This window comes from Nelumbo lutea, chromosome 1, assembly GCF_056320005.1.
Source record: "Nelumbo lutea isolate HS-2025 chromosome 1, American lotus-T2T, whole genome shotgun sequence".
NCBI classification, from domain to species: Eukaryota; Viridiplantae; Streptophyta; class Magnoliopsida; order Proteales; family Nelumbonaceae; genus Nelumbo; species Nelumbo lutea.
Genome location: NC_142684.1, coordinates 166,742,059 through 166,769,105, shown reverse-complemented (window position 1 = coordinate 166,769,105; position 27,047 = coordinate 166,742,059). Strand labels below are relative to the sequence as shown.

Genomic DNA, 27,047 nt, shown 5'->3' with positions numbered 1-27,047 from the left:
CAATGATTCAAAAGATAAATGACCCAATCGACTATGCCATAAATGGACTTGACTCTTACTAGACAAACTCTTAGACTCAGTGGCCGCAAGACTAGCTTTATTCTCTAGAATGTAAAGACCATCCACCATATGACCTCTACCGATCATCTTCCCCAAGGCCAAATCCTGTATCACACAAGAGGAAGGGAAAAAGGTTATTGAGCAGTTTAACGAATTTGTTATACTACTAACAGAGAATAAGTTTATAGGTAGTTTTGGAACATGTAGAACATTAGAAAGGGTGAGCCCAAGAGGAAGGGAGATGGTTCCTTGACCAACTATGGTGGGGAAAGAACCATCAGCAAGTCTCACCTTGTCTTGATTAGATAATACATGATAAGATTGAAAACAATTGGACTTACCGTCATATGGTTCGAGGCTCCAGAATCTATCATCCAAGGAGAGTCTGAGGGATGTGAGGACACATGGAAAGTTGTGGTAGAATTACTATTACCTGATGTAGATGCAAAGGAAGTCGAGGGGGGAGAAGCAGAATCCATCTGGCGGATTGCCCTCCCATACAGTTCCAAATGGTCACGGAAAGAATTAATGATATCTTCCCTAGGATCAGTCACGGAAGGGCCCATGGTTGTAGTAGATGATTGAGACTCCTGAGAGGCTAAGTTTGCTGCATTAAACTTCTTTTGACCTTGCTGTCCCGACTTCTTATTTTGGTATGATTTTTTACTTAGCTCCTGGGCCCACTTTGGCTCCCATAAAGTTCCCAACAAGTATTCCGAGTATGTCTAGATTTTTGACAATGTGTGCACCATATTATCCTTGTCATCAACTTTCATCTAAAAGTCACTCTTCTTGAAGGAGTTACCACCTCCTGTAGCAACTCTCCTTTTAGTTACCAATGCAATCTGCTCCCCCTCACAATTATTCATCACATTCCGTCTGCTCTCTCTGACTGTACTAGAGCATACACTTCTTGCACTGATGGGAGATCTTTATTCCCTAATATCTGAACCTTGATAGATTCATATGTGGAATTCATCCCTAAGAGGAAGGCAAACACCCGTTGCTGGGAAACAAGAGTCTTGTATGCTTTAGCATCTGCATCACATTTCCAGTCTATGTTCTGATAATGATCCTAGTTCTTTCCAAATAGAGGTCAATTTTGAATAGTAGACGGAGAGACTCCTCTCACCCTGCTTACAAGTTGAGGAGGTAGCTTGCAACTGATATATTTTGGCATAATGCCGTTGTTCTGATTATTATTATTTTTTTTGAAAAAAGTTAACTGATTTCATTAAAAGAAAGAGAGGTACACAAGAGGGTATACAAATACAGGTAGGGGCCAGACCCCTGAGAATTACACAGGAGGAAAAATATCACAGTACAATGTCTCTAGAATGACTCCTAATTTTGCTAGACCATCTGCAATGGCATTTAGCTCCCTTGGGAAATATATTGGATGTTAAAGACATTGTTCTGATTATGCAGATTTAACCTGCTCCCATATCTCATGAGCTGTTTCTGCCCACATGAAGGTCTTTCTCATTTGTGGCAGCATGGACAATGACAGCCATGACATCACCATGCTGTTTTCCTTGTCCCACCTATCATGTTCCACACCTCTAAATTGTGGTTCTTTAGCTCTACCTTCGATATACCCCACTTTTCCCCTTGCAGTTATGTAGAGCTTGATTCCCCTTGACCATTCTAGGTAATTGAGACCATCAAAGGGAATCACAGCCATGGGAAAACTCGTGTCAAAGCCTCCACTCATTCCACTTTGACTAGAGGTCACACCAGACATACTAGAATCCCTAGAAGACATTTTACTTGATTTCAATTCAGTCACAATTTAGTCAAAGAACTAGTTCTCAGTTCAGTTCAGACACATTTCATTAAAAAAAATTTAAAACGGTAATCATTCATGGAGAGAGAGAAAGAGAAGAGAAGAGACGAGAAGAGGGAAAAGAGGAGAAGAGGAAGATATGATTGAGAGACGCAAAAAAAAAAACTCTTCTAGCTGCCGCCAGTTTAGTTATTTATATTAACTTAATATAAAAGGAATGGGAGGTTACAAGTATGCCCCTGGTGGCACTCCCTAGTAACAAACTAATAAGAAAGAAAGTTATTCATAAAAAAAAAACTAATAAGAAAGAAAGAAACTAACTAGCTAACAACATCTTAAGCTGACAACACACTAACATCAACTGTAAAATAACAATTAAGTAATCCTTGGAGTTGACATAAGGGATGCAAATTTCCCTTTTTTTCCAATTTTTCCTTATGAAGTGTTTGTCCACCTCAATGTGCTTGGTCCTCTCATGTAGGACAAGGTTGCTAGTGATGTTTATGGCTACCTTGTTGTCACAGTTAAGAGACATAGGATTATGTACAACAACTCCAAGCTCCCCTAGAATATTTTTTAGCCAAAGGACTTCAGCCACCCCATGTGCCTTAGCTCTATATTCAGCTTCAGCACTTGACATTGCTACCACACTTTGTTTCTTGCTTTTCCAGGTCACTAGGTTTCCTCCCACAAATGTGCAATACCCAGTTGTGGACTTTCTATCATCCACAACACATGCCCAATCAACATCTGTAAAGACTTCCACCTTTAGGTAATTATGTTTACTGAATAGTAGACATGTTTCGGGATACTTTTTTAAGTATCTAAGAACTCTCTCTGCTGCCTCCATGTGTGGTTTCTTAGGAGAGTGCATGAATTGGCTTAGAACCCCAACTAAATAGGCAATGTTTGGACGGGTCATGGACAAATAAATCAACTTTCCCACTAACCTTTGGAACTGTTTCACATCTTTTAGAGGTTCACCATCACAGTCATCCAACTTGTGATCAACATCCATGGGAGTATCTGCTGGCCTTGTAGCTAATTTGCCTGTGTCTTGTAATAGATCAAGGGTGTATTTCCTTTGAGAAATGAAGATACCCTTTTTCTAAGCGGGCGACTTCAATTCCAAGGAAATACTTCGGGGGACCTAAATCTTTCACTTCAAATTTAGATGCAAAGAATTGTTTCAATTTTTGTATTTCTAAACTCCAATTTCCTGTAATGATGATATCATCCACATACACTATCAATACAACCACCTGTTCTTGACATCTCTTCACAAAGAGTGTATGATCAGAATGACATTGTTTGAAGCCTACCTACTGAACTGCCATGTGAAACTTACTGAACCAAGCTCTGGGAGATTGTTTTAAACCATAAAGAGACTTTCTCAGCTTGCACATCTTATTTTCACTTCCCTTGGCACAAAATCCAAGGGGTTGAACCATGTATACTTCCTCCTCTAGGTCACCATTTAAAAAAGCATTCTTTATGTCCAGTTGATGCAATTCCCAGTCAAGGTTAGCAACTAATGACAGAAGAACCCTAATTGAGTTCATCTTAGCTATTGGAGCAGAAGTCTCATCATAGTCAACCCCGTACACTTGAGTGTACCCTTTGGCTACTAATCTTGCTTTGTACCTTTAAACTGTCCCGTCTGCCTTGTGTTTAACTGTAAACACCCACTTACACCCCAGTGGGTCTTTCCCCCTTGGAAGATCCACCAATTCCCAAGTTTGATTTTTATAAAGAGCATTAATCTCCTCCTTCGTAGCATCTGTACATTCAGGGCATTTTAAGGCTTCTGCAACATTTCTAGGAACAGGGATGCAATCAACTACGGATAGAAAGGCTCGGTTTGAGGGGGAAATGTGATCATAGGAGACATACTGGGTAATGGGGTGTTTGGTAGTGCATGACCTGACTCCCTTTCTTTGAGCAATAGGAATGTCAAGGTCATCCACAATAGGAGTAGGAGCATCAGTAGGTGCAATAGGGTTTGGACTTACCTCCTGGGAGTCTGTTAGGAACCTACCTAACTCAGGGCTCTTCGAGGGGCCAACCTCCTGAATTCTTGGAAGAAGAGAGAGAGAGAGAGAGAGAGAGAGAGAGAGAGAGAGAGAGAGAGAGAGAGAGAGAGAGAGAGTTTAGTGCTGAAGGAATCAATGTCCTATTCCTTTTTTGCTCTACTACTTATAGTTTTACATTCTTGATTGTCTTTCTGTTACAGTTGTTACAAGTGGATGGTTAGTTGTGTTGACGTGGCCTCCTCTTGTAAAACTGATTAACTGCCTTCTGTTGGTTTGTTCCAGTAGTCTTGACAATCCCCCCTTCCTTTAGATCAACCTTGTCCTCAAGGTCTAATGTAGGAAAATTTGATTGCAAATCTATGTAGGATTCCCAGGTTGCATCCTCTTCCGGAAGGTTAGACCAAACAACTAATGCCTCTGGTATGACTCTGCCTCCCCTACGGACCCATCTGAAATCAATGATGCGGGCTGGCTCAGTCTGCACTTGTCCTTCTTCTGGAAATATGGGAAGGGTTGCACTTGTAATGACTCCTGACTTCAGCCCCTTCTTCAGTAAGGAGATATGAATACAGGGTGCAGTTTGGATGTTGCCGGAAGGTCCAATTTGTAGGCCACTGATCCTATTCTCTCTAGGATTTTAAATGGGCCAAAATAGCGCAGGCTGAGTTTGTCCAACTGTCGGTTTGCAACTGAATTCTGCTTGAAAGGTTGTAATTTGAGAGACACCCAATCACCTAATTCATATTGGACATTCTTGTGGTGTTTATCATAGCTGTGCTTCATCCATTGCTGTGCCTGTAAGAGATGTCTCAGTTCCCTTAGCACCTCGTCCCGTTGCGCTAGCTGTTCTTCAATGGCCGCTACTGTGGTGGTTCCTTTTTCATAAGGAAGTAGAGGGGGAGGGTCCCGACCATATAAAGCTTTGAAGGGTGTCATCCCCGCGGCGCTATGGAAAGTGGTGTTGCATCTCTGCCCAAGTCAGCCGTTTGAAAGGAACCAGTGGGCCTGGGCCCAATACTTCTTCCTCGTCTGGTGCTGTTGTCCTTTCTTGCTCCCTTCTTGCTCCTTGACCCCATGGTCGCTGCACCTTTCTTGCTCAACTGAACTTGTCCTCATACAATCTGGCTAGTGCTGCCACATTGATGACCAGAGTGGGCTGCATCGCTTTCACTTCCAGTCGCAGTTCTTCTTTTAGGCCGTCGACGAAGTTTCCCACCAATGCCTTCTCCGTCCACCCTTGGACTCTCACGGCCAACCTTTCGAACTCCATCTGGTATTCCTTTACTGATCGTGTGAAAAAATGATGAATTATTGTTTGGTGTGACTGATCAGACCTGACTTTTGCCATGTTTTGTACATATGAACTGGTTCAGCAGGGTTGTAATATGAGAACAAGAATTTTTTTTGTGCCTAGAACTGTGGTTGCACTAAGGTTTTTGTTGTGAGGATTATTTAATTGTTATTTTACAATCGTTGTTATTGTGTTGTAAGCTTAAGATGCTGTCAGTCAGTTAGTTTCTTTCTTTCTTATTAGTTTGTTACTAGGGAGTGCCACCAGGGGCATACTTGTAATCTCCCATTCCTTTTATATTAAGTTAATATAAATAACTGAACTAGCGGCACCCAGAAGAGTTTTTTTTTTTGTGTCTCTCAATCGTATCTTCCTCTTCTCCTCTTTTCCCTCTTATCTCTCCCTCGTCTCTCTCCATGAATGATTGCATGGTATCAGAGCAAGGTTTTGGGCTATAAAAATATGTTTTCCCATTTGAACTGCTCCATCCTCTTTCTTCTTTGATTTCTTGGACATGGAAGACAGAGAAACCCTAGCAGACTACTTGCGGCTCTTCCTTTGGGTTCTTCCTTGGTCGTAACATCAAGGAGACCCTAGCAGAAGAAGGGCGATGTAGTAAAGACTCCCTTCCTTATCTATTTGATGCTGTGAAGTTAATTTCTGGGTTGGCACCTTCGTACGGGTGCTGGACAGGATATGTGTTCTTGTGTTTTTTCTATGGCCAATGGTGTGAAGGCCTTACTTTTTAGTTTTATACCTTAGTTTAGATGTTGGGCTGTTAGATTGCATGTGCTGTAGTCGAACTGCTAGTATACTATTCTAACGGCTGGTGCTGGACTGATTACTGGGCTATTTTAATGGCTGAACCATCACTGAGTTGATTTCAGCAGTTCTTTTGTTTTTTCCACATTCCATAAGTAAATTTCTTGAGGGTTGGTATTCTGATTGTGGCTGTTGTGTAGTTGTATGGGATTTTAGAGGTTAGTCCTTTGGTAACTCAGGAGAGGCATCTCAGTTCTGACCCTAAGGAAGATATTATCAACTCCTTTCGTGAACATTTGGAATTGTATGGTAGGACTCTCCACCAGATGGATTCTGGTCCTACTCCCTCTACCTCGTTTGTGTCTACATTAGGATATGCTGCCACAACCTTCCATTTGTCATTTCATACCAATGATTCTCCTTGGATTATTGACTCTGGAGCCTCAAACCACATGACCGGTAAGTCAAATTTGTTTCAGACATATAACCTTCTCTCTGGGAGAGATAAGGTAAGACTAGCTGATGGTTCTTTTTCTACCATAGCTGACCGAGGTACCATACCTCTCCCACTTGGCCTTACCCTTCCTAATGTACTGCATGTTCCGAAATTACCTATTAATTTGCTGTCCATTAGTAGTCTAACTCATTCCTTGAACTACTCAGTCACTTTTTTTCCGTCTTCATATGTGTTTTAGGATTTGGCCTCGGAGAAGACGATTGGTAGAGGAAGCATGGTGGATGGCCTCTACGCGTTGGAGAATAATGCTGGTCTTGTGGCTACAGAGTCCATGAGTTCGTGAAGTGAGAGTCAAGCCTATTTATGGCATAGTTAGTTGTCTAGGTCATCTTTCTTTTGAGTCATTAAAAGTTATGTTTCCAACGTTGTTTGAGTCCTTGTCATTGAGTCGGTGACAGTGTCAAACTTGTCAATTGGGTAAGCATTGTAGAAGTTCTTTACCTTTGCGAAATAAAAGATCTGAATTTCCATTTCATATTGTTTATTATGATGTTTGGGGCCTTGTTACTCTACCTACTGAGGTTGGCTATAAGTACTTAATTACCTTGATTGATGATTATTCTAGATACACTTGGGTTTACCCTATGCGATGTCGAGATGAAGTGCCAAAAATTGTGAAAGTTTTTCAATGCATGGTGTTCACTCAGTTCCAAACGGAAATCCATATCTTCTAGTCGGACAATGCGAAGGAATATTTCCATAGTGATCTCACGAAGTTTTTTGCTTCGAGTGGGTCACTTCAGCGAAGCTCTTGTGCCAGGACACCCCAACAAAATGGTGTGGCTGAACGGAAGAACCGTCACCTTCTCGAAGTCGCTCATGGCTTATTGATTCATATGAATGTGCCAAAATAGTTTTGGATGGATGCAGTCTTGTGTGCGACATATATCATCAATTGCATGCCCTCTCGGCTCCTAGAGTATAAGGCCCCACATCAGCTTTTGTTCCCTATAGCCCCGTTGTCCACCATTCCGATGTGTGTTTTTGGGTGTCGTTTCTTTGTCCATAACCTATCCCCTATTCGTGGTAAGCTTGATCCTTGGGCTATTCCTTGTGTTTTTCTTGGTTACCCTTTATCTTAAAAGGGGTATCGCTGCTGTGATCCCACCTCTTGCAAGTACTATGTCTCCATTGATGTATCATTCTTTGAGAATCAACATTTTTTCTCGGTTTCTCCTCAGGGGGAGAGTAGGGTTGAGGAGAAACAGGCGATTCAAACTCAACTACCTCCTTTACCCGATCCTCCTCCATTCCGGGTTTTTCATCATTGCCATAAAAGCTAGCAGAGTTCAAGAGCCGTTGAACCTGACACTATGCAACCAACATCATTGGATTCACCCCAGGCAGATCAATCTCATCAGCCAGGTACACTTGCTCCTGTTGATATGTATGTTCCTCTAAATGTTGATTCTCCCGTCATCAATGATTTTAATATTCCTATTGCTAAGAGAAAGGGTGTTAGGTCTTGTACCACTAATCATCCTATCTCTAATTTTGTGTCCTAGGATCATGTTTCACCCTCATACCATGCCTTTCTCTCTTTTGTGGACAGTGTCCCCGTTCCTAAGAATGTGGTAGAAGCTTTGTCTAAACTTGAATGGACAGATGCAATGCAGGAAGAAATTGATGCTTTACACAAAAATGGCACTTGGGAATTGGTAGACCTTCCTGAAGGGAAGGAACGAGTGGGTTGCAAGTGGGTGTTCACAGTGAAACACAAGGCTGATGGAACTGTTGAAAGGTACAAGGCTAGACTGGTAGCAAGAGGCTTTACACAGGTATATGGAGTGGACTATGCAGAGACTTTTGCTCCAGTAGCCAAGATGAACTCTATCAGGATTCTTCTTTCATTGGCAGCAAATCTTGACTGGGAACTTCACCAATTGGACATAAAAAATGCTTTCTTGAATGGTGACTTGGAAGAGGAAGTGTACATGACCCAACCACCAGGGTTCTGTGCCAAAGGCAGTGAACAAAAGGTGTACAGGTTAAAAAAATCTTAATATGGGTTGAAACAATCACCTCGGGCTTGGTTTAGTAAGTTCCATTTAGCAGTTCAACAGATGGGGTTCAAACAATGCCAGTCAGATCATACTCTGTTTATGAAAAGAGGTGAAGGTAAAATTGCAGCTCTTATTGTGTATGTGGATGACATAGTGATCACAGGAGATTGGGAGGCTGAAATACGGAGACTAAAAAAATTCTTAGCCACTCAATTTGAGGTGAAAGATCTAGGCCCCTTACGTTATTTCCTTGGAATTGAAATTGCCCACTCTTACAAGGGCATCTTTATTTCCCAACGGAAATATGTACTAGATCTACTAGAAGATACAACTAAGTTGGGGGTAAAACCAATTGATTCACCAATTGAATCTAATCATCATCTGGGAGACAGTCAGGGAGAGCTTTTGAAAGGTGTGAAGAAGTTCTAGAGACTCGTGGGGAGGCTTTTGTATTTATCTATGACCAGGCCTGATATTGCCTATGCAGTGGGTGTCCTTAGTCAATTCATGCACAACCCTAGGACAACTCACTTTGAAGCTGCAGAGAGGATCTTGAGATACCTCAAGAAGTTTCTCGGAGCTGGTTTGTTGTTCCAGAAACATGGTCACTTAAAGGTGGAAGTATATACTGATGCAGATTGGGCAGGAGCAGTCAATGACCGAAAGTCTATCGGTGGGTATTGTGCCTTTGTAGGAGGAAACCTGGTCACATGGAGAGGTAAAAAACAAAGTGTGGTGGTTAGATCTAGTGCTGAAGCAGAGTATAGAGCGATGGCTCATGGGGTTGCTGAAATCATGTGGATAAGAAATCTGTTAGGTGAACTGGGTTTCGCAGTGAGCAATCCTATGTCACTCTACTGTGACAATAAAGTTGCCATCAATATTGCTGCTAATCCAATCCTGCATGATTGGACGAAACACATTGAAGTGGACAGGCATTTTATCAGAGAGAAACTTGAAAATGGAGAAGTGTGTACACCATATGTTAGCTCAGAAGAACTTGCAGATATCTTCACCAAAGGTCTTCATCATGTGCGGCACAAAGATTTGTGTGACAAGTTGGGCATGATTGACATCCATGCTCCAACTTGAGGGGGAGTGTTAAAATAATTTAGTTGTTGGTGTTAGGGTCTGTTTGGCTAGTTAAAGTGTTTTTTTTTTTAATTTCGTTTTTTCACTTTTGTTATGTCTGTTATTGTACTCAGGGGCACAAGGGTCTTTTCCCTTTTTATTTTTGTCGCCCTATATATATTATAATAAAGGCTGGCGCCGCCAACACTGTTACATTGCAAATCCCTTCTCCTCTGCTCTCTCTTCACTCTTCTTCTCTTCTCTTCTCTTCCTCTTATTTTTGGCCGGCCATACTGTCAAGAATAATAAAACAATGTAAAATTACATATGTGCCCTTGCGGCACTAAACTAAAGTAAGACTTGCTTATTCAACAGCCTTCAAAGGTCCATCTTGAATTTTTTCGATATCTTGATATACAACCCAGATTGGCCATCTCGCCTTCAAAGTCTCTCTGTTGCACTAAACTTACTTTGACAACACCAACTCCATGCAAAGGCAACTAAATGCACTTTTGGTCAGAATTAGATAAACTATTTGGGACACATTGTTTCAGAAGGTAAGGTTTGGGCTGACCTAACTAAATTCTCATGTTTGCTTGATTGGCCCCAACCTAAATAGCTAAGGGGTTCAGGGGGTTTTTGGATATGGGCTGCTAGCTGCACCCCTCACCCGACAGGCTTTTGACGCCCTGAAGAGGTTGTGACAACCCCTCCAGCCCTGGCCCTGCCCGACCTTTCAAAGATATTCATTTTGGAGTGTGATGCATCAAAGATGTGGGCTCGGGGCAGCTCTCATGCAATCTAGGCAACCCTTGGCCTACTTTAATAAGGTGTCTCCCAAGGATCAGACCAAGTTGGTGTACGAGAAAGAACTGATGGCCATAGTCTTGCCGGTTCAAAAATGGAGGACCTTACCTCCTAGGCCGCTGGGTCATAATAAGAACTGACCAAGAAGCTTGAGACACCTTCTGGAGCAATGCATTCATATGGATGAACAACAAATGTGGCTAATTAAACTTCTGGGTTTTGACTATATTAAAAATACAAGCCAGGGACCACGAACAAGGCAACTGATGCTCTATCCTGCAAAGAAGAGTTGTCACACTTGGGGGTTTCATAGCCCAGATTTCCTCTGCTGTAGGAACTTAAACAAGAGGTTCATGAGGACCCCACACTGACCTAGATCCGTGAATAGTGCAAGGATCCCTCCACTTCTCTGCTACTCTATCAAGGTTGATACCTTATTCTTTCAAGGCCGACTAGTGTCACCACCTTATTCTCGATTCATTCTCAAGTTATTAGGGCTGCTTCATGACACTCCTCTCAATGGGCATTCTGGGATTCTGTACACCTATTGCTGTTTAGCAACACATTATTACTGGAAATCCATGAGAAAGTCAATTGAGGATTATGTGGAAGCTTGCACTGTATGCCAACAACAAAAATGAGGCCTAGGCTCCGGCAGGCCTCCTTCAGCCCATCCCACTCCTGGATCAGGTATGGGATGAAATGTCTATGGATTTCATTTCTGGTTTGCTATCCTGCATGGGAAAAACAGTCATCATGGTTTTCTCAAATTAAATTGGGGAGTGATTGCAACTCTCTCTTTCTCCAAGAAAAAACTGGTAGGACTTTGGACCCCACCCACAGCTGATTTTTTCAAATTAAATTTTGATGGCGGCAGCTTTGGCAATCCAGATCCATCAGGGATAGGTGGGGTGTTATGAAATGGGAGGGGGAAAATTTTGGGTTTGTTCTCAGGACCAATTGGGGAAGGGGACTCCACGAGAGCAGAGCTGAAGGCTGTGATGTTTGGTATACAGAAAGCTGTGGAGTTAGGTGTTCAGAAGCTGATAATTGAAGGGGATTCTAAAGTGATTCTAAGCTGGCTGAGAAAAGAAGAACAACTTCCATGGTGGTTCAGAAATGAGATAAAAAACTTTAGAAAATTGTCAAAAGACATGCAGATTTTAGTTCTTTGGGTTCCAAGGTCAGTCAACAGCCTAGCTGAGCAGTTGGCAAAACAAGGTGTAAACAGAGACCAAGTGTTTTGGCACAGCTGTAACCTTGAGGAGCAGAGTCTCTGGGCTTTTTCTTTTTCTGTTGTAAGGAGTAGCCGAGGCTACTCAATGTTGTAAAGACATGTTTTTGTTACTAATAAAATTGTTCTTTTTTACTGATAAAAAATGGTCACCGTGGTTGTAGTGGACCGATTGACCAAATACGAACATTTTTATTGCCTTGGTCCATCCCTATACTACAGCCTAGGTAGCTGATGCTTGTGTGAAAAATGTAGCAAAGTTACACGACACACCCAAAGCCATCATTTCTGATAAGGATCCTACATTCCTTAGCCGCTTCTGGACCGAGTACTTCAAATTATAGGGAATTGAGCTTTATTACCTACATGTTATCATCCACAATCGGATGGTCAAATGGAGGTCCTTAACTTGCTTGGAGACCTATTTAAGGTGCTTTGCTGGGGAGAAGCCACACCAATGGGTATTGATAAAAAAAAAGCCACACCAATGGGCCCAATGGCTAACATGGGCCAAATTTTGGTACAACACCTTTCATTTAGATGTAGGGATGAATGACCCCATTCAAGGCCTTATACGGAAGGGACCCACCGGCCATCCTCCCCTATGAGAGGGGATCATCAATTGTTGCCTCAATAGAGGAGACATTCTCAGCTAGGGATGATTTACTTAAATCCCTCAAGACTAACCTGGTCAAAGCCCAACAATGCATGAAGGCTACCTATGACAAGAGACATCGTTTGGTATAATTCCAAGTAGACCTGTTCATGGGTCGGGCTTTTGCTCTTCATTAACATAAAATTTTCAGGTCCGAGCCCGAGCCTGGCTCGAACAATGGGCCTACAACTTGGGCCCGAGCCTGGCCCTCATAAAAAGCCCGAAGCCCGATCTGGAGTCTGAGCGTCGTCGTTGCCCTCTGAGATTGAGAGAATGGTGTCTAGGCTGAGTCCGTTGATTCCTGGGAGTCTAAGAGTGAGAATAGAAACTAAGAAAGTGAGAAGAAAGATGAAAATAGTGCTGGCCAGAGAGAGAGAAAGAGAGAGCTCATTGTCGGAGAGAGAAACAACCTAGATCTGGTGGCGCCAGCCGCCGGTGCCTGAATTTGTAGAGTGAAAACGGTGCGCCTGGGTTCTGGTGGCGCCGATTGGAGAGAGAACTAAGAAGATAGAAGACTTAGTTTTGAGAAGAGAGAGAATTGAGAATGAGATGATAGAAGATGAAAACAGTGCTTGCTAGGTTCGCAAGTGCAGCTGAGTTCGCAGATTGTGAGAGTTTGAGAGGGAGAAATGAGAGCCGACTAAGAGTGTGAGAATGAGAAATGATAACGAAAAGAAAAGATTTAAGAATTTAGGGTTAGGGTTAGGCAGTTTGGGAATTTAGGTTAACTTATACAAAGGTCGGGCCGAGCCGAGCTTGGGCCAGGCTTTTTTAACAAATCCCGAGCCCGGCCCGCAAAATAGTTGAGCTCGGGCTCTTAGTTCCGAGGTCAAGCCTGTGGGCTTAAATGCATGCTCAAGCCCGTTTGGGGGCCGGGCCGGGCCGGCCCGTCTGGCTACCTGGCCCATGAACAGGTCTAATTCCAAGTAGGGGATATGGTTTACTTAAAATATGAACCCTATTGTCATGCCTCACTAGCCAAAAGAATATGGCACAAATTAGCTCTATGGTCCCTTTAAGATCGCCGCTAGGTTGGGCACTGTAGCCTTCAAATTAGAACTACCGATGGGGTCAAAGTTGCATACGGTGTTCCATGTCTCACTTCTTAAGAAGAGTTAACTGCCCAGTTCTGCAGTAGCTCCCAAGCTTCCAGAATTCTTAGATGAGGGCATGTACTTGTTAGAGTCGACAATCCAGGGGTATTTGAGTCATTCCATATGTTTTACTTTAAGTCGTTTTGTCTATTGTGTCTGATATTGAATAGGGTGTTTCCATACATAAAGAGGGGCACAAAGGTCTTTGTACTTAAAAGTTTAGAAATCTATATATATTATTCTGGTTGGCTGGGAGATTGATTTTTTACCTTCTGGAGACCAGCTGAACCATCTCTTCATCTTCTCCTCTCTCTCTCTCTCTCTCTCTCTCTCTCTCTTCCCTTCTTCCTCCCTTCTTCTCTCTTTCCTTTTATTTCAGGAAGTAAATCAGGTCTGATAGAATAACTAACAGTACTCACTGAACCCACGACTATTATTGATTACAGATGGGTAAAAGTGGGCAAGAAGATTGTCCAAGAAGCCTTAGTAAATTGGCCTGTGGATTACTACCAGAAGAGGCCACCTGGGAACCATGTCTAGCTCAATAGTATCTTCATTTCGGCCTTGAGGACAAGGCCTTGAGGAAGGAGGAGATGTTAGGACTCCAACAGTAGGTCCAAAAGTCCAGGCTTATATGGATGGGGTCTTGATACCAGACGATGAGAAGGTGACTTATATTAGAGAACTAGAGCACCCATGTTCATACTTGGCCGACCTATGCTCGTGTCTACACTAGAAATTCCCTCGCCATGTCAGCTCAAGCCATTGAAACCTGCACATGTAACTCATAGTTATGCTTCTGTAATCAAGACTACAAGTAGTGGATGATCCCTGCAAGGGAGAGGAGAGAGTTATCATTTGTTTCATCTTCCTCTTTTTTCTTCTATAGGAGGTGTGCTTCCCATGAAGGAGCACCTGCATTGGGCAATAATCTCAACAGGTTAAGAGGAGACAGAAATACATGCTTCTTCTACAACATTACAAATGCAAGGGAGATGCTATTACATTTCCATCAAAATAGGGGAGAATACATTTGAGGAAGATCGGGAGACTGTGAAAGCCATTGTGGACTTCTACAACTACAAGGAATTATTTTTGGCCCATGACACAGACCTAAACTAGATGGACTTTTCTTTGACAGTTTGATAGAAGATGAGAACAAGGATCAAAATTTTTATATGATACGTGTATAATATCTTATTGTATCAACAATGCCCTGATACTCTAAATAAGCGGCTTTTTGTGGTTTTGACTAGTTTCAGGGGGTAGGCAGCCTAAGACTGACCCCTAACCAATTTTGAAAAATAAACTAAAAAGAAAGTTTCGTGCTATGGAAAATCTGATATGAAGTTCGTGCATATGAGTGTATTGATACTTTGAACCTTAGATGAGAGAACCTCCTTGGAAGTCATTTTGTTGAGGGTGAAGTGTTTGGAGCCATCAATGATTTGGTGGGTCATAAGGCATCCGCGCTATTGAAACACCTGATACACAAGTTCATGCATACTGGGTGTATTGATACTTTGAACCTTGGATGGGAGGACCTCTTTGGAAGTCCTTTTGTTGAAGATGAAGTGTTTAGGGCCATCAATGACTTGGTGGGTCATAAGGAACTCGTGCCGAATGACTTCCCCATTGAATTTTATAAGAAATGCTGGTCTTTCATTAAAGTGGAGCTATTGGAAGCTATGAAAGAATTCCACGAAGAAGCCACTATTATGCAAACAACCAATTCCACTATTATTTTATTAATCCCAAAGAAGCATGGTGCCATTAACGAAAGTCCTATGTAGGATCACATCTCTTGCAGGTAGTTTTTGTGGATGTAGGCTGAAACAAATGTATTGATTCAAGATTGAGATCGTGAACCCTGGATGTAGTATGCAAGTTGGACATGGAAAAAGCTTATGATCATGTCCAGTGGAGCTTCCTGGACTACCTTATGAGAAGAATGGGTTTTGGTGCTAGGTGGAGAGGGTGAATCTCAGCTTGTTTTTCTACTGCCAAATTCTAAATTCTCATAAATGGTTCTCTGACAGGCCACTTTAAGGGGAAGAGAGGTTTATGTGATGTGGTGACCCTCTTTGCCCATTATTTATCATTGTGGTGGAGGCTCTAAGCAAGTTGATTAGTAGAGTTGATGCAGGTGGCTTCATTGATGGTTTCAAAGTCATCTAGAATAGCCAGTCTATTGCCCTCCTCTGGTTTGTTGATGATTCCATCATCTTTAACAGAGCCCTAACCTCTGATTTGCTATTCCTTAGGGGCCTTCTGATTTGTTTTGAAGCAATCTTAGGCTTGAAGATTAATATTCAAAAGAGTGAGTTGATTCCCATTAGGTCTTTTCCTGACTATGACACCTTGGCATCATCCCTTGGATGTAGGAAATGATTCCTCCCTTCAAAATTTCTTGGAATTCCATTATCAAACCTCCCAGTTTATTTTTTGTTTATTTTTTGTCTTTCTTCTCAGCCCCCAACCTTTGTTATAAATCATATGGAGATCAGGTGGGATTTTCTGTGGAAGGGCTTGGGGATCAGACATCTAAATCTTCTAAATAATTCTCTCCTTGCAAAATGGCTATGGAGATAGTCTCGAAAAAGGAGAGCTGTGGATGAAGTTGATTCATCATAAGTATGAGATGGACTGGTTCTCTAATGTTCCCCAAAATTCATATGGTGCAAACATTTGGAAAGGAGTTGTGAATGTTTTTTGTTAATAAACTAAAATTTATTTAAAGAAAAAAAAAGATTAATACAAGGAAGGTGACCAGAGATCACCCGAGAGAAAGACAGAAAAGCTCCAAAACCCACCTTCCCCTCAACGAAAAGCAATCAAATAAAACATGTACCCAAAACTCTCCACCCTAAGAAAAATAAACAACTACAATCAAATGGTGAAACCCAAAACAGCTAAACTTAGAAATAGTAAACACAACCATAACGATACCTCTCCACCTCTTTTTTAAGATTTTCATGGGTTTTATCAATTTCTTGTTTGGTCCAATCCCAAATAGACCCCCTTTTAATCTTGCAAAGATAGATGATACCAATTACCAGAACATCTCAATGTTTCCTGTCTTCTAAGCCTCTATCTGCTAGAATAGTTTACCTAAGTTTCTCCACATCCTTAACTTCTTCAGAACCGGGGTCTTCTCAAAAAATGGGCTTGTATTCAAAGCCTGATTCTTCTCCTTGACAGCACTGGCAAGATCAGCTAATCCCTGGTCACCGTGACTTTCCTCAGAAAATGAAAAATTTTCTTCAGCGCCTACAGTATTCTTCTACAGGGCAAAGAATATTTCTCTTCCAATTTTTTGAATGTTTTCCTAGCAAATTCCTCACCCCAAGTTGAAGGACAACTATGCTATACACATTTTTAGACTGGGCAGTGCTCATAATATCCTTTTCTGGAGGGATCCTTAATTAGATGTTTCATCATGTTTGTTTCTTTCTTTTTTTTTAATTTCTTAATAAGTTGCCTTTTTATTTTTTTCTGCTAAAAGGATTTTTTTTTTTTTGTTTTTACATGGGCAGGGTAAATTTAAACATGCAATATATTGCTTGTGATGCATTTGACAAACAATTATTATTTTGAGAAAGGAAAATATTCATTCAATTCAATCCAAAGAGGGAGGAGGACGTTTAATTGAAGGAGCTTTCTGTTTACTGCCTCTTCCCCCTTTATGCCTTAAAGCCGTTTAGTTTTCATAATATAATAGATTGAGCTAAATGTCGGTACTTGGTTCTTTAAAAACTCAATGATTACTTTGTGTTAGAGATAGCTTAGAAAAGGAGGCATAATAAAAAGAAATCTTTCACTTTCTCATTCCTCTTGCTTTCTGTAGGGAAGTGTACCAGATAGAGCGAAGAACTTCAAACTGCTATAGATTGAGTTAATGTGCACTTCATAAATCATACTGCTTGCATGAATTTGAGTGGCCAGCATCGCGATGGCTGTTCAGCTGGCCAATGAATTCCCTTGTATGAGCCCGCACCTTTCAATGAGTGGATGTACACAACCACCATGAAGTCACAGGTTCAACACCAATTTACTTTGCAAGTTGCAGCCGAATACTTGAAGCTATAACTGTAGTGTCACCCCGATTGAAGACGACCAACTAAACCTCCCACAATGTCTTGTACTCATGCCGACTAGAAGAGCTTTGGCTGCCTGTTCCTTCCTTGTAACTTGTAGCCGTGATAAGAGGCGGTGAAATTTACAAATATTATATAAAGATTAACGTGATGATTGACTTTGCTGCTGCTGCTGCTGCAGATGATGATGTGGTACTCAATTAAATTTACGTGGATTTCTGATTGGTTAAAGTTTATTATTACCTTTCCTTGCAATGGTAAGGTGATAATGTAATCTCCATGTCACTCTATTCTGGATGGTCCTGATGGAGTTCAGAGAATCAGATTATTGCCTCACAGAGTGTGCCTCACATGCACATCTCAGCATGCATCGGTAAGCATCTCCTGTACTTGTAATGGAGAGATGTTCTCAATACATGACTGGGATGGACTGTGGGGGCATCCATGCGAATTCTTCTTGATGCTTTTTTGGCTGAAACATTGCTTTCCTTATGAAGTCGAGCCTTAATGTTATTGATAAAAAAAAAGTCAAGCCTTAATGATGATTTGATCGAGTTCACTAGGGGGTGCCTCACAACACCCCACAGCACATCCCAATCATGTATTGGGAACATCACCTACACGGTTGGGATGTGCTGTGGGGCATTGTGGGGCACCCCTTTATGCATCAAACTTCTATTGGTTAGACTTAGTGGTTGGTTAAGCAGTCCTTAGGGGTACTTAACCTCCTGATACTTTCATTTGTGATGAAGGCCCGCCCTGAGGTTCCAAATTCTAGCTCGTTGACCCTGCTGTCAACATTTTGTTGGTTAACTTCAGAAAAGATTCTCATCTTACTGTCACGTGCATATTTAAACCATATTAAAAGCCCCAAGCAACCTTTATATTTTTTTATGAGACATTGTGGGGGCACCCCCTTATGCATCAAACTTCTATTGGTTAGACTTAGTGGTTGGTTAAGCAGTCCCTAGTGGTACTTAACCTCCTGAAACTTTCATTTGTGATGAAGGCGAAAGGCCTACCCTGAAGTTTCAAATTCTAGCACGTTGACCCTATTGTCAACACATTTTGTTGGTTAACTTCAGAAAAGATTCTTACGTGACTGTCATGTGCATATTTTAAACATTTTAAAAGCCCCAAACAACTTTGTATCATTTATGAGACATTTCGTAGAAAATTGATAAAATAAAATTAAAGAAAAAGGGCAAAACATTAACATGGCAAAAAAGTTACAGCAAAATATAAGATAAAATGTAGAAAAAGGGGAAACTGAAACAAAATGCAGAAAAAACAGAAAATTGAAGGTAATATAACAAAGAAAAAGAGGAAAATGCAAAACACTAAGGCGCCGTTCACTTTTCGGTAAATTGCTTACTCAAGTAAAGTTTTTCCTAGGAAACACTTACCCGGGTAAGTGCATTTACCCATGTTCTTTTATTTCTCATGTAAACAAAGCAATGACCATTTTAGCCATAAAAATTCATTATTAAAAGGGGCATTTTTGTCCCATTCAAGTGTTGACAATTTTCCCCCTAGGTGGGAAAGTTATTTACCCACCTAGGAGATGGATATTATTTACCCGGGTAAGTGATACACAGGAAAATAAACTTTCCCTAATCCCCACATAAATCTGAAAAAATAACATGGGATTCTTGGTCTTCCCATTGACCAACTTTCCCCCCTCTCAAAATATGAAAAAAGAATGCCCCCTAAAAATACAGAAATTTACTAGGGATGGCAATGGGGTGGGTTTTGTAAATTCTAGACCCCTACCTAGCTTCCCTAAACCTCTCAACCCATACCTGCCCCAAAACTCGCAATGGGTTAGATTTTGAGAATCTAAACCCTCTCGGCACATGAAAGTGCAAAACCCTCCCCAACCCTACCCTTTGTGCATTCAAGGGTAGGGGCGGGTTGGGTTTAAAACCCACATCTAATTTCCTATTATTTCTTGTCATATATAAGCAATAAACAAGTAAAAAAAACACAAGTAAATATCAAGATTTCTAATTATTTGATTAAGACATGTAAAAATACATAAATTATCAATTACCATTGACATAAAATTCAAAATATTATTTAATTCAACACATAATACATAAAGGTTATATGTTTTCTAACAATATGCGGGTCAGGAGGGTTGGGTTTAGCCTAATACCATACCTTACCCATACCTGTATGTGTTGTAGAATTCCAAAGCCCATACCCAGTCCCCTAAAAAAATTTGCCTTGTTGGGGATGGTAGAGGTGGGTATCCACTGAATAGGGTAGAAATTGCCATCCCTAAAAATCACAGACAAAAATAAAAAATACAGAAATAGAAAAAAAAACAAAATAATACATAACTTTGAATGGGTATTTTTGTAATTTTATCATTATCATACATAAAGCCTATTAACTGGGTGGGATGGGGTAATGTGCTGAAATCTGAAAATTCATGTGGCTCTTTGTCACAAATAAAGTTTTTTTGTTTTGTTATTTAACACAATACTTTAACAACTCTGACAAAGGTGGTAATGGCAGGACTCCATTCGTGTATCTACTGAGAGTTTGAGACTGCCCAACTAACATACCACTACCCAAATGGTTTGTCGCAAATAAAGTTTGGGGCCAAATGCCACTTCCATGAAAAGTATAGGGCTGCAGTATCTAATTTACCTCCTAAAATATTCAAAATTTAGTTGTTTTGGTCACATGCTTTGTTATTTAAAATTTTATACTTAGAATTTCAAAAAAACAAAGTTCGCTTCAACAACTATTTGAAAAATGTTCTGAAATTTTGGTGAAAGTAAATTTGTAGAGCCTATTGAAAGTTGAAATCAACGTATCCTAAGAAAGGCTCGTTTGGGAGGGCTTTATTTGAATACATCTAGTGGCTTTAGGTTATGTTTGGTGATTAAGTGGTTGTTAAAATAAACATTTATTGTATAAGTGCTTAATTTAACAACCATTTAAGGTTGTTTGGTGACCCATTTGCCAAATCACTTATTGTGTTTTTTAAGCACTTATTCCGGTGGGAATGTTTGGTGAACTACTTTCTCTATAAGTTCTTATGTTAGTGTAAATGACAATTTTAACCCTCATTTCACTCATACATATAAACAATACTTTTCACATATTATATTATACATTTCAATGAAAAATTGCTACATCAACGCCTCGTGACACATGAGAGTCCATGTGGGCTCACACTTTGAGTTCCACGTGGACCCAAATAATAATAATAATAATTGTACTTCTAGAAAGTATTTTCAAGGAATAATTTTCATAAAATGCTTTCAAAAAATACTTTCAAGGAACAACTTTCACAAAATACTTTCAAGGAGAAATTTTCATAAAATAATTTTAGGAAGTACTTTCAAGGAGTAGTTTTCACAAAATACTTCTAGAAATATGGCCAATATTTTGGATTTTGGCGGATGTGTGAATAGATAATATTGAAGGGGGGGGGGTTATTATTGACGATGAGAGTTTAACCACAGCCATCAACATGTTATTAAAAAAATGACTAATCATTTTGTCGGAATGGTGGAATCATTCTTGTATCACCCGGTTCCTCTTATTATGTCTAATAACATGAAGAAAAATGGCTAATTATTCCTCTACCAAGCATCCTTACTGTTTTCAATGAGGCCACACTCTTTCAATGTATTGAATAGTTGTACAAACACGTGCTTGTCCATACGACAAAGTTCATATAGTTGACCATCATGTCCTTTGAGGAGAGATTGTGTGTACATTGCACCAGTGTAGTCTATGGTGTGCTCGGGTTTTTTTTGTGAATCCAAGTATCATAGTAAAATTTACTCACCATAGAGGCAACCTCCATAATGCATTCCATCCTCCTCATCAGTGTCTAGCACTCCATTGTAAGATAAACTACTATTGGGATTTGACTTGGCATTTGATACTACCTCAGTCTCGGTTTTGATTTTCTTATTAGTATTCATCTCTTATACTATCATGCAATTTAATAAATACAACCAATATTTATAATCATAGAATGGAAGGCATAATGGAAAAAGAAACAAATACTTCATTACCATTAAAATGTAAAGTAAATCAAGTCCAACGATACTAATCCTAACACATACTTAACCAAATAAAGAGTACTCAAGTTCTCAAGTTTGTGAGACAAAAAACAAAACACAGATGAATAAACATATATCACACTCTCTTAGGATGCTCGTACAACTCTTTAATCATCTTCAAATGCAAAGCAGAGACTCAATTGCAATAATCAAGTTACGGAATTTATCCTTCATGAACTAGAGACTAGCAAATATGAATAGAGGACTCCCCTCCTCAATTTTAGGGATCTCACTTAGGAGGTTCATGCAATGTTCCATAGAGCTTAGCCTTGTGCCCTTGGCAGCTCTTTGAGCAACTATTAGCTCAAATGCAAAAGAAATTCTTTCTAGGTTCTTTCTAATCCATATAGCCCCCGTTGTCTTCTTTCTCCTAGTAGAGTTGTTACACTCTCCTATGTCTCTAGGGATAACCCTATGTGGGTGAATGCTAGCTAGGACCATTCCAGCCTCATCCATCCGGTCATCATCCAGAGTCGGTTGTGTTAACAGTACCACCTTTGGTAGTACACCCTTGTTTGGTGCCTAACTATTGTAATCGTGGACAACCGTGCCACTAAATATGATGTCCAAATCTGCCACATGGGGAAGATCCTTGTGTAGTTTTGGGAGTCCACATAGCCTAGGACCTCCCCCCATTTTTCTCTTGACTACTAGCCATAACCTACAAGTTATAATAATAATAACAATAACAATAACAATAGCAATGAGAATTAAAAAAAATAGAATAAAATTTATTATACATATTAATAATAAAGCAATAAATGAAATTTTGAATTATTAAGAAAAATAAAAACATCATCAATATGCAATGAGAATTTAAAAAAATAAAATAGGATGCATATTAATAATAAAAAAATTAATGAAAATCTTGATTATTCAAAAAGAATATACAAAGAACATCCTAATATTCAATGATGAGTTGAAAAAGAAAATATGATAAAATTTATTATACATATTAGTAATAAAGCAATGAATGAAAATTTGGATTATTCAAATACAGTAAAAAAATCATCACCATTAAATTTAACAAATAAAAAATGCAATGAGAATTTAACAAATATTCATATAAAAATTCAAGAAAAAAGTGCAATCACAAATCAAGAAAAAATGTAAATATTTAGTTAATTATTAATCACAACAACATATAAGACATCACAAATATTCATATAAAAATAAAGAAAAAATGCAAACATTTAACTAATTATTAATCACAACAAAATATGAAAAACATTACAAACATTCATATAAAAAATCAACATAAAATGCAATCACAAATCAAGAAAAAATGTAAACACTTAACAAATTATTTATACAAAAAATCATGAAAAAAATTCTATAACCACATATTTCAGCATATTTTTTGCATGATCTTCAACAATACCCAAAAATCCTACTTATCCATAAAAATCATCACACAAACAATGCACAAAAACCCTACATAAATATTTTGGATTTTTCATTTATGAATATCTGAAAAAATCGATTCAGCTAAATATTCATCCAAAATAACTAAAACACAACATCAAACATGGTGGGGGTTTATTTGGGCGAACTAACCTTCGTTTGCCGACTTCTGGATGGTGGGTTGTCACCATTAAACACGCCCAAAACAGATTTTAAAACGCAAAAGAGGAGTTTTAGGCGTTTAAAAAGTCAGCAAAACTAGTTCATATCTAAATAAAAATGCATAAGACGGTGGACAATAGCAAAACGACCTGATCACCGACCGTTTTCCTCACAATGCCGGTCGTTGCTCGTCGCGAGATGTTTTGTGTGCCACCCCTGCATCTCTTGTGTTCGAATGGAATCACGGGGTATAATGGGGATTTAAAAAATCTGAGGGCTGAATCGTCCCATATTATTTTTCAAGAAGTGTTAAAAAAGAAGCAACTCCCATGTCACTTTTTGTTTAAATGTTTTTTTTAAGAAAACGTACTTACTGACTTTTTTTTACCAAATATGCACAATTACTTAATTACCACTATATGATCTCAGTAATTAAAAATACTTATTAAAACAAGTGCTGTGAAATAGTCCGAGCTTTGACAGGGAGTCGTCTCGTCACCAGACAGTATAAACATGGGCATTTGGGCAACATCGCTGTACTGTGATTGCCACCGCTCATTAACCATTGTTTGGCAACGAATTTGGATTTGACAATTTATTTGGAAATTGAAGAATCCAAAAAGGGAAGTGGTCAGTTATCACACGAGTGCGGTTTTCAGCTCTGACTGAATCGGTGCAAATAAGGGTAATCTAGCTTTAAGTGATTAGTTATGAACTTATCAGTACAGACTACAGAGCCTCGGGCTTTGCTGCAGTTCAATGCTTTATGTCTTATTGGGAAATTTATGTAGTAAGAGTAAAGAGAGAGCTAATCCCAGGGTAATCTAGCACAAGGGACCATTGTGATTGTGCAATGGAGGTATTTGCTAAAAAGTCCTGTCCATTTTCGCAGTTGGCACAACTCGGAATTCCTCACCGAACTCCGCCAAACAAGACAAAGTGACAAACTAAAGGTAGAGAACGTGGTTGCAGAGAAGTGCTTTCGTAGTTGATGCTCCCGGCTGCTGGTGTGGGTGCTACAGTTGCTTCATCTTCCCAGCTTCAATGATGATAACAAGGGTATTTATCACCCTACTGCCTTATTCAGGTGCCACAAAAAATAATGCTTTCGTTTATCAAATTCAAATGGGTGGTACTACTACTACTACTACTACTAGTGTTCTTTTTCTTCCATCTTTTCGTTACAAAACTATGAGAAATTCAGCTCGTGATCTTTCGAATCGTACTCAGCAAGAAAATTTAATGATTAGTCGGTGTAAATCGGGTTTACTTATTCTTGATGACGCACTAGGTTTCTTTGATAGCATGACTAAGACGAAACCCGTTCCTTCAATTTATGTTTTCAATCACATACTGGGGGCTATCGCCAACATGAAACAGTATCCTTATGTTCTCTCTCTGTATAAGCAATTACACTCTTTTGAAATCCGACCGGACGTATGTACACTCAACATCTTAATGAACAGTGTCTGTCACTTGTCCCGGGTTGAGTTGGGTTTTTCTGTCTTGGGGAACATCATTAAACGTGGTTATGAGCCAAATGCTGTAACTTTCAGTACACTCATTAGGGGGCTCTGTATAGAAGATAGAGTTGCACAAGCGACGGAATTGCTAAGCAAAATATTGGAGAATAGTTACCCATGCAATGAAGTCATCTATGGAACAATGATTAATGGACTTTGCAAAACAGGAAATACTGGTATGGCTCTTGGGTTGCTCAGGGAGATGGAGAGGAAGGGGAATTTGAAGCCTAATATAATAGTGTATAACACGATTATTGATGGTCTTTGCAAAGACAGACTAATAGATGAGGCTCTTGAACTTTTCTCGGAAATGATTTCCAAGGGTCTATTTCCGAATGTCATCACTTGCAACTCTTTACTTCATGGTTTGTGCAATTTAAACCGGAGGAAAGAAGCCACATACATTTTACAAAACATGGTTGATTGTGGAATCTCACTAGATACAATAACCTTTAACATTCTGATTGATGTTCTTTGTAAGGAAGGGAAAACCTCTGAAGCACAATCCCTGCTAGAAGTAATGTTACAACGCAGTGTGAGGCCTAATATCATCACTTATACTTCTTTAATTCATGGTTTATGCAGTTCAGGTGAATGGAAAGATGCCATGAGGTTATTCAATGAAATGGTTGGACATGGAATCTTGCCGAATATTGTCACATTTAACACGGTGGTAGATGCTCTCTGCAAAGAAGGGAAGGCTAGGGAAGCACATCAGCTGTTAGACATAATGATTCAAAGAGGTGAGAAGCCAAATACTACCACATGCAATTCATTGATGGATGGGTACTGTTTGAAAGGAAAAATGGATGAGGCAACAACAGTCTTTTATTCCATGTTGAGTATGGGCTGTGAGCCAAGTATTGTTACCTATAGCATTCTGATCAATGGGTATTGCAAGAATCGAAGGATAAATGATGCAATGAAGGTCTTTAGAGGAATGACTCTCAGGGGAGTGCTGCCTGACATTGCTACTTATAACAGTCTTATAGGCGGGTTGTGCCAAGTTGGCCAAGTTGGTTCTGCACAAGAACTCTTCAGTAACATGCATTCTTATGGCCACAGCCCCGGTCTACATACATACTCTATATTGATGAATGGGTTGTGCAATAACAATTGTCTTGATGAGGCAGTGAATTTGTTTCAGGAGATGGAAACTAAAGGAGTTTTTCCTGATATTGTAATCTTCACCATCCTTATTGACGGAATGTGTAGAGCTGGTAAAATTGAGGATGCAAGAGGATTATTGAATTCCATCTCTGCTAGAGGATTAGAGCCTGATTTTAAAACATATGGTGCAATGATAGGTGGTCTTTGTAAAGAAGGTTTGTTGGAGGAGGCTGAGGATATGCTAATGAAAATGGAAGAAAAGGGTTGTTTACCAGATGATCTTATTTTCAACACTATGGTTCGAGGATTTCTCCAATGGAATGAAATTAAAAAGGCAATGCAGCTTCTTCATGATATGGTTAAAAGAGGTTTTTCACCTGATGCATCTACCACAACTATGATAGTGAATTTGATTGCCAGTGATGGGCCAAATAGTAAATATCTTGAAATGTTCCATAAAGTTTTTCCAAAATGATATATATAAGCTGGTGATACGTGCTCAGAGCCAAGTTGATAATCACTGACTCTAAGTTTTTTTCTTGTCTTCTCAAGTCACCTAAAGGACATTTGCCACTGGATGGGGTGGGAGTGGTGGGATTCTAGGGAAGGGTGCTTCTGTATGACTATCTCTTTCAGATATGGTCTTTTTTGTCTCTTGAGTTCACCTTATTTCAGTGACAAAACAGTAGCAGCTGGCTGAAAATTAGAGTTTGAAGCATGCCTTTTCCTTCTCTTGGTTGAGACTGTTAAGAGAGGTACAAGATGTTTTATGTTTGGTTTCTGTGAGAAAAGGTTTTGACATTAGTAATGGGTTGTATAAGCACAGGTCTTTAGCCTTAGAGACTCTTCAACTTACAATATTGAGGAGTTTTCAACTTGCAGCAAACCCTATTCATTTCTCATCATTGCTTTGATGAAAATCTCACCCATTGATTTCCAACTTCTTGGATGAGTTTAGGTTCTACTTGTATTGGATCCATTGGGATATGTACATAAAACCTGTGACCATGTTATAGACTCACTTGATTTCTACTAGGTGCAGCAATTGGAATTTGTTGTTGTAAATTATTGAATCTGTTACAGAGATATGGTGAGATACCTTAACATCTGGAACTCGTTTTTATTTGGACAATAACATTTTTCCTTCTTTGTAGGACTCTAGTTGCATAGTTGTAACTGTTCCTTTTTGGGTAAGATGAATCAAGCATACAACCTCTTGTATGCAGTCCAATTTGGACAATCTACTTTGAGTGCATTTTTTCCCTCTTCAAATCGTCTTATCACAGTGGCAAACAATTGCAGCTGCAGAAAATTTGTATTTCAAACATTTGTATCCTTTCTTTTTGG

General features: G+C 39.7%; 1 protein-coding gene and 1 long non-coding RNA gene across 4 annotated transcripts in view; both read left to right on the top strand.

Annotated features, from left to right (window-relative positions):
- The window catches only part of LOC148878982 (uncharacterized), a 53,628-nt gene extending 35,987 nt beyond the window's left edge, over positions 1-17,641 (top strand). For all 3 annotated transcript variants that reach the window (XR_016104086.1, XR_016104084.1, XR_016104085.1), the window contains exon 5: positions 17,161-17,641. This is a non-coding gene — a long non-coding RNA (uncharacterized LOC148878982). The remainder of the gene's footprint in view (positions 1-17,160) is intronic.
- Positions 17,642-23,543: 5,902 nt separating this feature from the next.
- LOC148878981 (uncharacterized) lies at positions 23,544-26,730 on the top strand. Its single transcript, XM_088960343.1, has 2 exons — positions 23,544-23,752; positions 23,960-26,730. Exon 2 carries the CDS (start codon positions 24,112-24,114, stop codon positions 26,173-26,175), a length of 2,064 nt encoding a protein of 687 aa, XP_088816469.1. The 5' UTR covers positions 23,544-23,752; positions 23,960-24,111; the 3' UTR covers positions 26,176-26,730.
- Positions 26,731-27,047: the final 317 nt, after the last annotated feature.